Source organism: Prionailurus bengalensis, chromosome A2, assembly GCF_016509475.1.
Source record: "Prionailurus bengalensis isolate Pbe53 chromosome A2, Fcat_Pben_1.1_paternal_pri, whole genome shotgun sequence".
Lineage (NCBI taxonomy): Eukaryota > Metazoa > Chordata > Mammalia > Carnivora > Felidae > Prionailurus > Prionailurus bengalensis.
This window is the reverse complement of record NC_057348.1, coordinates 56,770,651-56,782,220: the sequence shown is the minus strand read 5'-3', so window position 1 is coordinate 56,782,220 and position 11,570 is coordinate 56,770,651. Positions and strand designations below refer to the sequence as shown.

General features: G+C 48.8%; 1 protein-coding gene across 1 annotated transcript in view; it reads left to right on the top strand.

Moving 5' to 3' along the window:
• Positions 1-2,426: 2,426 nt before the first annotated feature.
• CFAP92 (cilia and flagella associated protein 92 (putative)) overlaps positions 2,427-11,570 on the top strand; it is a 71,007-nt gene continuing 61,863 nt past the window's right edge. The window contains exons 1-6 of the mRNA XM_043588243.1: positions 2,427-2,943; positions 4,232-4,422; positions 4,994-5,198; positions 7,243-7,374; positions 8,304-8,376; positions 9,708-9,829. Coding sequence (XP_043444178.1) covers positions 2,685-2,943; positions 4,232-4,422; positions 4,994-5,198; positions 7,243-7,374; positions 8,304-8,376; positions 9,708-9,829 — 982 coding nt within the window. The 5' untranslated portion in view covers positions 2,427-2,684. The remainder of the gene's footprint in view (positions 2,944-4,231; positions 4,423-4,993; positions 5,199-7,242; positions 7,375-8,303; positions 8,377-9,707; positions 9,830-11,570) is intronic.

The window sequence follows — 11,570 nt, the reverse complement described above, 5'->3', positions numbered from 1 at the left end:
TGGCCCTTTGTCTCAGGCCTGTGGCCTCTCAATTCTGAGCTCAGAGCTGTCTACACCACAGGAGATGCTGGGGAGATGGACTTTGGAGAGAAACCAGCCTCGGGTCAGCAGGGGGACCTGAGGAACAGGAGGCCTGCTGTCTGTGCAGGGGAGGGTGGTGTCACTGACCTGCCTTTCTTTTTTATTAAAACATTTTTTTTGATGTTTATTTATTTTTGAGAGAGAGTGAGTGAGCAGGGGAGGGACACAGAGAGAGGGAGATGCAGAATCTGAAGCAGGCTCCAGGCTCTGAGTCGTCAGCACAGAGCCCCAGTGTGGGGATCGAACTCACGAACTGTGAGATCATGACCTGAGCCACCCGGGTGCCTCGACCTGCCCTTATTAATGGGGCCTTTTGGGAGCTGGTGCATCCTAGCAGCCTTCTTTTCTTCCAGCCCTGTGTGTGTCTCTTTAGCACTTCCTGGTTTGTAGATGGTGATGTCCAGGCTGCTGGCAGTACAGTATGAGAGGGCAGCATGGCATTTAGTGGGGAGAGTTTGAGTTCTCCTCTCCAGGGTGCTCGCTGCCATCTGGGGCCTTCCCCTCATAGCTGTTCTTGAGCCTCAGGTTTTTTTAGATTGATTCAACCTGAGGACTATTGGAGGGCCCCAGTCAGTGGGCAGGATTCTAGAAGGGGGTGGTCTAGGGAGGCAGGAAGTGGGAGGCAGGGGACCTGGGTTCCAGCTCCAGCTGGGCCACAGTTTTGCTTCTTTAACCATGGGTAGGTCATATCTCAGCGCAGAGCCTCAGTTTCCCCAACAGGTACACGTGTGGAGTCTCAGCTCCCATTCTCTTGAGTGGAGCTACTCTCCCTTAACAGAAAACCCGAGGTGGCTCCTCATTGACCCTAGTCTTTGAGCCCTGCCTACCCTTCACACCTGGGTGGGTCTCAGGGGCCCTCCGCTCACCACTCCGGCCTCATCATCCCTTCCCAGAACTTGCGGGCACCTTCACCCCCTCTGGGCTTTTGCATAGGCTCTTCCCGCTGCCTGGAATACTTTCTCTTGCGTTCATTTCCTGGCAAACCCCGAAGTTTGGCTTTTGTCACCTCTTCCATGAAGCCTGCCCCTGCCCCCCCCCCCCCCCCCCCCCCCCCCCGCCAGCTACCTCTACGGTATGTCCCTCCGCCCTAGCCCCTTGGATGTTCTGTGATCTACGTAGGGAGCAGCCGCCAGTGTTCTCTCAGCTGGGGAGCTTTGGGGTGGCGGTGGTGTTTGCAGACGAGCCCAGGCTTTAGCGTCAGATAGTCTGGATTTCCACCCAGTGCTGCGACACACTCGCTTGTGTGACCTCCGGCGAGTCGTGGCACCAGTCGAAGCCTCAGTTTTCTCATCTCTGAGTTGGGGCTCCTGATCACGAAACAGAATTCTCATGATATTTTAAGGACATCAGCCACAGAAGCAGAGTCTATATGAAAGAGGTTTGGGGTAGGGTTAGAGATACCAGAGTTTTCAGAGCCCATTGCTTCCCTCGCCCTTATCAAAGAATGGAAGTTGGGACTGATGGTGGTACAGGCGGGGCCACAATCCTTGTCCCCTGTACTGCAGGTAAGGGCGAGGTGTGTAATAGGCGCTCACGTTCAGATCTGGAATTCTTTAAAGATTGAATGAATGAGTGGATGGATGGATGAATGGGTGAATGCGTGCATGCAAGGGCTCCAACTAGTTTCCGGATTTGGATACACCTTTTTGCCACCCCTTGGCTGCACCTGGTCAGGGACCAGGGGGGCTGAGGACGGAAGTCCCACCTCCAGGAGCCCCGCCCGCAGAGGAGCCCCGCCCCAGAGCCGTAGCCGCGCCTGTCTCCTAGCAACTGTAAACAGAAGTGCGCAGCTTCGACCCCCGGGCCTCCCAGCCTGGGCGGATCGACTTGCACCCTCCGAGCCTTCTCGCCTGGCGGCTGTGCAGCGGGTATACGAGCTGGCTGACGCCAGGGTCTGAGCCCAGGGTGCTGCCCAGCGGATCGCGTCGCAGGTACCGAAGGTCCCCCCTGCCACCTGCCCGTCCTGCTGGGCATCCCTTTCTGAGCATATGCCCGAGTTCCTCCTCCATGGATCCAGAGTTTGTGCCCTGAGCCCAGCACTCAGTGCCCATTCGTGTCTTGCCCCCGAGGAGTGTGTGTGTGGGGGGGTGTTCCCGCCCTCTTTGACCTCACCAGGCCCTTGCACTGCCGTCCCCTTGCCCGGTTCGCCTGTCCCTACGTGGCAAACGCATACTGTGCTTTGACATTGCTCACCCGCGGCCCCACGGAGTGGAAACACCCGGTTCTCTCCCAGCTTCTCGGTTCTTAGGGAATTGCACTCACCTGGGGCTGGCTCTCCAGAAGTGCCAATGATTGACTTGGCGAAAGGGGGAGGAGCTGGGGCTGGGGGAGGAGGGAGACTCAAGCTGGAGTCGGTGTTGCTGATCGTGAGTCCTGCAAGCCGTCATTCTCTGTGACTCACTGTTGCACGCCTACTGTGTGCCAGGCGGTGTTCCAGGCCTTGGCCCTTCACCCCAGACAGGACAAGGGAAAGGAAGGGAAGGAGAGGAAGGGTGGGTAATCCTGAAAGAGGCAGGGCTTGCCTCCGGGGAACAGAGGGTGGTGACAGCAGTGCCTTCATCGTCTTCCAGCCAGGAGTGCCGGGCCTGTGGGTGCTCTGTGGAATGTCCCTGCACGCCTGGGAGTGGGAAGATGAGGACAGGGCGAGCATGGGGCCCATGTCCTCCATGGGCAGCTTTTACCAGTCTGGCAGTGAGTGGGACACGGAGGAGTACCTGAAGGCCAGAACACAAGCCCCGGAGTCGGATTCCGACCACCCGTGTAGCAAGTCCTCACATGGGCCTGCTGACAGCTTCCAGTCTGATGTGCCCCAGGCTGTCCCCTGCAAGTTTGTCATCTCACTGGCCTTCCCGGTGACTGCTGGTAAGTGCTAGGGCAGAGTCCCAACACCCTCTGCAGAAAGGGGTGCGCCAGTGACCTGCCCCCAGAAGTTTGGGGCCCCTGAGCTCCCTCTGTTGGCTTCCCCAAGTGATGTGGCCAATGCCAGCAGCAGGGATCAGAAAAGCAGCTGCAATTTCAGGGGCCCACAGTGGGCCAGCAAGTAAGCGGTTACATGGGCTTCACGTGCTTAATCTTCTCAATAACCCTAAGAGGTAGGTGGTATTATTTCTACTTTTTGCAGATGAGTACATGGGGAAGAGGTGAAGGCATTGGTTCCCCTCAACTGGTTGTGTATCACCTAATTCCATGTTGAAAATACAGATTCTCAGATGCATGGGATCCAGCTCTCTGGGTGTATAGGTGCATCAGTTGGTTTTTGCCGCACAAATGCGGTGTCACAAACCCAAACAACTCCACAAGTCAGGGGCTTCGAACAGGAATCCCTCGTTCTGGATGAGCAGGTGGGCGGGTCCAGGCGGGTCTCCCTGTAGTGGCTCTGCTCTGCTTCGTGCCCCTTTCACCCCTTCGTGCCCCTCTCACCCTCCTCCGGGACATGGGGGCTAGCCAGACACATTCTCATTATGGGAAGGCACAGGCACACCAAGGGGGCAAGCCCGGACATCCAAGAACTCTTCAAGTCTTTGAGCACCCCCACCTGCTAGCATTTTCTTGGCCAAAGCCAGTCACATGGTTGAACCCCAAGATTAGGGGCAGAGAAAAGAACTCCATGTTTTGAGATATATATATATATATATATATATATATATATATATATATATATTTTTTTTTTTTTTTTTTTCCTACTTGGTCTCCCCCCGGCCCCGCCCCGGGTAGAAGATTAATTTCAGCTTCTCCTTTGTAGTTCTATCCATTGTTGCCTCAGATACTTTGGATGCTATTTGGTTAGATGTATATACCATGTTTAGAATTGACCTACGGTCTTGGTGACTCGAACTTTTTTACTGCCAAGACCGCCGTGAGGCAGGCAAAGCAGGCAGGTGAAACATTTAAGGAGACACTCCCTTTCAGAGTCTCACGCTGCGTTTTTGCACCCTGCCCACTGGTGCACAGCCTGTTCCTCTACCGGCCAGGGGGACCGGATTTGCATCTCAGCTTCCAAGCTGGGCGAGCAGCCCGGGGTGGGGGCGGGGGCGGGGGCAGGGGCAGCCTCCCACAGCCTCGGGCTCTTCCTTGCTTCCAGGGCACTGCAGGGTGGGGTCTGCTTTCTCGTGTGAGGTTCAACCAAGACTCCTGAAATCGTGTCTCCTAGGTCATAGAGGAAAACATACATGTTTTATTGAAAAACATAGGAAACACTCTCGAATGGACAAGCATGCTTCCAAGGCTCGCTGTTACTACCACATGGAGTATTTCCTTCTGCCGGATGATGGAGAGCCTAAAAAGATTGACATGGTGGTGTTTCCAACGGTGGCCAAATTGTTCCTGGATTCAGGAGTAAAGGTGTGTGTGCACCTCACATATACTCTAATACTGTACCAAGGGTGCTTGCTTCCCTGGAGCTTGCTAGAAATGCAGGATATTAAGTTCCCACCCCAGCCCTACTGAATGAGAATCCTCACTGACCTAATAATACCAGTTACCTGACTTTCTATTTAGGTATCTTTGTCAGGTAGCTTCTTTGGTGTTTTAAAAGTTTTTGCCCCTCTTACGATTTCTTTTTTGGGTACCCATGTGTGTGCACACCTGCTTGCCCGCGCACACACCCACCCTCCTGCCCGAGGCCTGGCTGTGGGTCAGTGCTTCGAAGTCACTGGAGAGGGTGCTATTTGCAGGTAATCGCTTTGATTCTGGGTTCCCGAGGAACCCAGAGGTGTGACAGGGCCCAGGCCGGGACACCCATTTCCTGATGTGGGGTGGGAGCTGAGGGAGGGCCGGGCCCAGAAGGCAGACAGGTGGAGAGCAGCACCCGGCTTTGGTCCCCGGAAGGGCGAGGCTGGCAGGGATGGGTAGTCGTGGGCTCTAAGCCTCCCAGCCTTGCACGCTTCAAACCCCTTGGTGTTCTTTTACACAGACGGTGAGGCCGTGGCAGGAAGGGGACAAAATCTGGGTGTCATGGACCCAAACTTTCAACATCAACATGACGAAGGAATTACTAAAGAAAATAAATGCTCACAAAATCACCTTGAAGGTCTGGGACACCAAGGACAAGGTTTCAAGAAAAGTCAGGTATTATCGGTTAAAGACTTCTGCATATTCAGAAGGCGCAGGATCTTTTGGTAAGTCGGGTGTTTGTGTTTTATTTGAAACGTTTCTACAGGCGTGTGGCTTCTCACTGTTTATAGGATAAAAGCCAGTGTTCCATCATTTACTTCGGGGAACATGTTACTTTGTGGACAAGCTTGGGAGTACCGCCCGGGGGAGATGTGTCGGAGGGTGGACAGCATCTGTTTTGCATGTACACGGTCCCCACCTCCACCTCCGCCACATTTCTGGACTTCCTGTCCCCAGGCAGCATGACCCGTGCAGTCCCCACTGGCCTGTCTTCTGGCCAAGTAATGGGTGTTCCCTGACCACACACACACACACACACACACACACACACGACACCAAGAAACAAAAGAGAAAACCTAAAAGTCCCACACCCCTGAGACAACCATGTTATCATTTTCATATAGACCTTCTAGATTCTTACTTGGGTGAATATTCTCTCAAGGACCAGAAAGTGTCCTTTTGAGCTCATCTCCAAGGAGAGAGCCAGGAGAGTGGAAAGATCCAGGCTTTGAAGTCAGATAGCTGACTTCAACCTGTCTCCATGTTGACCTTGGGCAGCTTACTACTTCCGGTGGTTATATGCCCCTGAGGCAGGATGATGGGAGTGCCCCCCACCCCGCAATAAAGAGGGTGTGTGTTGTCTGTAAAGAATTTAAAAACTAGGGCGCCTGAGTGGCTCAGTCGGTTAAGCGTTTGATTCTTGATTTCGGCTCAGGTCGTGATCTCACAGTTGGTGGGATCGAGCCCTGTGAACGGGCTCTACGCTCTGGCAGCACAGAACCTGAGATTCTCTCTCTCCCCCCTCTCTGCCCCTCCCCCGCTTGTGCTCCCTCTCTCTATCAAAATAAATAAATAAGCATTTAGCATCCCAAAATGCTACCAGTTAAACTCTGTGGCGGTAATCATAAGATGCATCCAGCTTTTAGAGACTTTGAAACGTCGCGGCAGTGTGCATCTGAGATTGGTCGGAGTACGGTCTAGAGCACTGATGGTGGTGGCTGCAGACAAGTACAGTAGGAGACCCACACCTGCTTGAAGGGCAAGGCAGTGCCGCAATCAGAACCCATTCTGTTTGTGACTGGAAAGCCTCTCCTTTCTCTGGGTTTCCAGCCTGCCTTCTTGAGGAGCCGGTCTGACATGGGGTGGGGGAGAGGGGCATTTCCGACTGTTCATCTTTCACTTTTATCTGGGGTTTCTTGCCCTCGGTGCTGTTGGCATTTTGGCCCGGATCATTCCGTGGGGACTGTCCTGGGACCTTGACCTGATAGATGCCAATAGTCTCCCTGTTGTGACAACCAAAAAAAAAAAATTTAATGTATATTTATTTTTGAGAGAGAGAGAGAGAGAGAGAGAGAGAGCGTGAGTGGGGGAAGGGGCAGAGAGAGAGGGAGACACAGAATCCGAAGCAGGTCCCAGGCTCTGAGCTGGAGCCCGATGGCGGGACTCCAACCCACCAACCATGGGGGGATCATGACCTGAGCCGAAGTTGGATGCTTAACCAACTGAGCCACCCAGGCACCCCATTTCACCTCTTTCTCGTAGCTTCCGTTATCTCCATTCATTCATTCGCTCCCTGTGCTCATTCATTATTCCACACGTGTTGGTTACTGCTACGTTCCTGCAGAGTCCTGTATTGATAGAAGTGAAAAACAGAGGGCCCATCTCCTTAGCTCGATGCCCTGAGCCCTGAGGGTAGCTCTGGCTTAATAAGTGCCAGCTCTGTGATCACAGGAAAGTTACCATTAAGTGTCATATTCCCCATCTGTAAAGTAGGGCAAGTGGAAGTGCCTTCAAGTGAAATGTGATGATTAAATGGACCAACACAAGTCAAATCCTTAATGGTCTTATTTGGAAGAAGTCATTGCCAGTTGAAGTTGAATTACCTGATATTTTGAAGGAGCCCCCTAGGCAACTGCTGCTGGAATACAGGGGTCCTGCCTGTCTTGTCCACTGCCCCATCTGCAGCACTAGGAGAGTGCCGTATGCACAGAAGGTGTTCAGTAAGTGTTTCTGATTGACTGAGACAATGATTCTCCTCCTGCATTCTAGAGGAAGTGAAAAATTTGGTTTTAAGTCAGAGAAGATTGTGTGAAGAGGGCGCACACATCAGAAAGGAGTGGAACCAGGAGCATGCACCAGAAAAAGCAGAAAAGGCAGGAAAACACATAAAGCCTTCGCATGGTGAGTGGAGATGACCTCCGTGGACAAACTGAGTGTGGGGTGATGGCAGAGAACGAGGTGGATGGGTGTTGCTGGTACTGTGCACGTGCACTGGTACCCTTCACGTGTATCAGCAACTCCTGCTGGTGCTGCTTCGCCCTTGAAGCAAACAATGCTGTCAGGGCAGGAGTCACTTTCTGTTGTTGATCCTTTTTCTTTGTTTTATTTTTGTTTATTTTGTGACTTATACAATTTTTCTAACTGTAGGAGTTACACTTGTGGGTTTTTTTTTTTAAAGAAAATTCAGTGAATATAGAAAAGTACAAAACAAGCAGGGAAAACAGTCTATAATTCCATCACCAGGAATAAGCAGTGTGATATTTTGGTTATTATATTATGGCAAATACCTTTGTTGTAAGTTGTTTTTTTTTTCTTTTGCCTAGATGAGGTTGTTCCGGATTCCGAATTTTGTATTCTGAGATTAACCTGTCACCACATGCACTTTCCTGTTTACTTAAGAACTTTGCATAAACTCCATTTGTGGTGACTACATAATATATCAGCTGCTGGTAGCACTATACGTTTCTTAATCGTTCCCTGTAGGTGGAAACTTGGGGGTCTTGGAAGTGTTTTCAGTATTCTCTGATGTAAATGCTGCTGAAGCAGACAACTGAATAGACTTTCTTTCTCCCCCGCTCCATGGCATGTTATATAAGAAATCGGAGGCCTTGTCTTGCCTCCATTTGTCCAAATAACTGTAATTATTTACAATTACATTCACTCATTTACTCATTCATTATTAACTAATCTTTTCATGGAATGCTCACCACACACCAAGCCCTCTGGTGACTGGGATTGCAAAATGGGTCAAGGGCCCTCATTTCTTAATGAACTAGAATGGGACAAGAAGTCCATTTACTAATAAATATTATCCGATTCTCACTCAGCAGAGCCTGAAACTTTTTCCAAGAGCTCCGAAGAATATGAAAAGGCACTCCGAATGGATGATCTTGGCACAGTTCGGTAAGGATGGACCCATGTTATTTTGGGGAGTGGGAGTGGAACCCCCTCTTGTACTGGCCCTATAAACTCTCGCCAAGAGTTATGTGGGTTTTAGTAACTTCAGTTAAGTCGGAACTCATACAATCCAGGTGAAATTAAAGGAATAGAGAAAGGAATGGTTGTGTTTATGAGTGTAAACATGTACTGTACTTTTGCATGTGTAGTTTATCTCACTTAATCCTCATCATGGTCACTCTGTGAGGTGGTATTACTATCTCCATTGTCTTCACAAGCTAACAGAGTGGTGGTAAAGCAATTTTCACAAAGCTTTAAAATTGGAATTCTTTGGAATCGTGGGAGTGTTGGTAAAGCCAGTACCCCATCCCATACCTTTGGATCACCAAGTCCACAGCCTTTCCTGCTGAGTGCAGTTGCTCTTGGAGCCTAAGAAGGATATGGAGAAGGAGATTCCTTGGATGCTGTGGGGACCAGGGTGGAGGCCCAGCTGGTGGCTTGAGAGAATAGGATGGGGAGAACCCAAGAGACCATGTCATTAAAAAATCTCAATTTTTAGGGGCGCTTCTGTGGCTCAGTTGGTTGAGCATCCGACTTTGGCTGAGGTCATGGTATTACAGCTCATGAGTTCGAGCCCTGCATCGGGCAGTCTCTGTGCTGACAGCTCAGAGCCTCGAGCCTGCTTCAGATTCTGCATCTCCCTCTCTCTCTGCCCTTTTCCCACGCATTCTGTCTCTCAAAAGTAAATAAAAACATTTAAAAAAATTTTTACAAAATCTTGATTTTTAAAAAATTGTTTTTTTTTGCATTGAATTTATGCGTTAATTTGGGAAGAATTGACATTTTTACATTGAGAAGTTCTCCTGTCCATGATCATGGTATACCTTTTCACCCAATTCAGTTCCTTCTTTATGATTTTTAATAGAGTTAAAAAATTTTTCTTCCTATAGATGTTGGATAATTCCTGTAAGCGAGTTCCTGGATGTTTTTAGAGTTTGGGTGCTTTTATAAAAAATATAATATTTTCCTTAATGTCTCTGGTTGGTTAGAAATTGATAGTACAAGTGTGGTCTGTAGAGCAACAGCATCAGCATTCCCGGGAACCTGTTAAAAATGTAGAATGTCAGGTCCACTCCAGGCTGACTGAACCCTAACCTGACTTATTTAACAGCATTTTCAGGTGATTCATATGCACAATGAAATTTATGAAGCATTGGTTAGAGAAATACAGTGTCATTTAAAAAAATATGCTCACATTTGGTCCAGTAAATAGATTCTTAGGTCTGGTCCCTGATATTTTTCACCTTCATTTATTTTTCTCTTTGTGAATTTTCTAGATGGAGTACTTCAAGAGAACCAACTGTTTATTTGGAGACAGCACCTGGGATGGAGATGAAGGAATTAATGGAGAGATCATTTAGCAGTTTAACAAACATAGTAGAAAAGCAAAAATTTCAAAGTAAGTTAGGATGGGATTTTGGAATTTTATAACGTAACTAGACTTGGAAGAATTATGAAATATTTCTTTTTTTTAATATATTTTAGAAAGTGAGTGCACATGAGTGGGGGGAGGGGCAGAAGGAGAGGGAGAGAGAGAAAATCTTAAGCAGGCTTCATGCCCAGTATGGAACCCAACATGGGGCTCGATCCCACGACCCTGGGATCATGACCTGAGCCAAAATCAAGAGTCGGATGCTCAACTAACTGAGCCAACCAGGCACCCGGGATTATGAAATATTTTAAATTCAGAATAATTCAGAAAGATTCTTTGATATCTGACCAAATGTGACTCAAAAGTAAAAGAATACTACATACACATTCAACTTACCCCATTCTATCTCACCTCAACCAGCCATCCCTACCATCCCATCCATCCATTCCAACCGACCTCATCCCATTCAGTTACCTGCGTGATCCCACCCATCCACACTGCATCCCCCTTCCACTCCACCAATGTTTCTGTGCTCCTGACTCATGGTGTCATGAACATAGGAAGCATGAAAATCTCTAATGTTGATGGAGACTTTCTAATAAATAATGATAGTCCTATGTGATAGATGCTGTGGTAGGGTAGGTAGGCATGTTGGGGAAGCACAAAAGAGTTGGGGTTATGGAAATAATCTTGGAAGATAAGTTATTTGCTTCTTATGGTGGAATAAGGGAAATAGCATACTAGGTTACAGGAACTGCTCATGCAGATGCTTGTAATCTTAGTGACAGACAAGAGGCAAAGTGTTGTCAGAAGCCACTAAGTGGACCTGTTCATTCTTGACCTTGTTCTCCTCACCAGTTTTTCAGTAAGCAGTTGGGTTTCTAGTATGAGGTGGAATATTCTAGAGCTGATGCACTTGCTACTTCTGGGATGGCCTACTTCCTGTTTGTTCAGCTGTAACTGCTACAGATCATTTCCTTAACTCTCTATCAATTAATCTGCTTTTCCTGGTTCGCATTCAACACTCTGAAGCTGGGGGAAGAAGTGGCTGCTTGAGTCGGCTCTCTGCCAGGTGTCAGAAACACAGTTGTTCATGTTCCTATTTTTAAGGCCCTAAAAGTCTAGTCAACACTTTCACATCGGAACACCTTCAACTCTGAGTTTTCTCTTTTTCAGATTAAAGAGGCTTGCTCAAAAAAAAAATTTTTTTTTAACGTTTATTCATTTTTGAGAGACAGAGCAGGGAGGGGCAGAGGGAGAGGGAGAAACAGAATCCAAAGCAGGCTCCAGGCTCTGAGCCTGATGCAGGGCTTGAACTCACAAGCCGTGAGATCATGACCTGAGCTGAAGTCGGATGCCTAACCAGCTGAGCCACCCAGGCACCCCTAAAGAGACTTGCTTTTTAAGAAAATATATTTATTTATTTATTTTGAGAGAGTGTGAGAGAGCTCTCCTATGGGCAGGGGAGGGGCAGAGAGAGAGGGGGAGAGAGAATCACAAGCAGGCTCCATGTTATTAATGCAGAACCTGATATGGGGCTTGATCCCATGACCCATGAGATCATGACCTGAGCCAAAATCACGGGTTGGCCACTTAATTTACTGAGCCACCCAGGTGCCCCTAAACAGCCTTGCTTTTGAAAAATATTCTTTAAGCATTTTAATGAGCTTTTCACACCCTCCTTTTTACTTTGTAAAAGCACACAGTAAAATACAACCACAGCTTTCTTGAGAAAGAAAAGTTTACAGATAGAGTTTGTCTCCTTTAC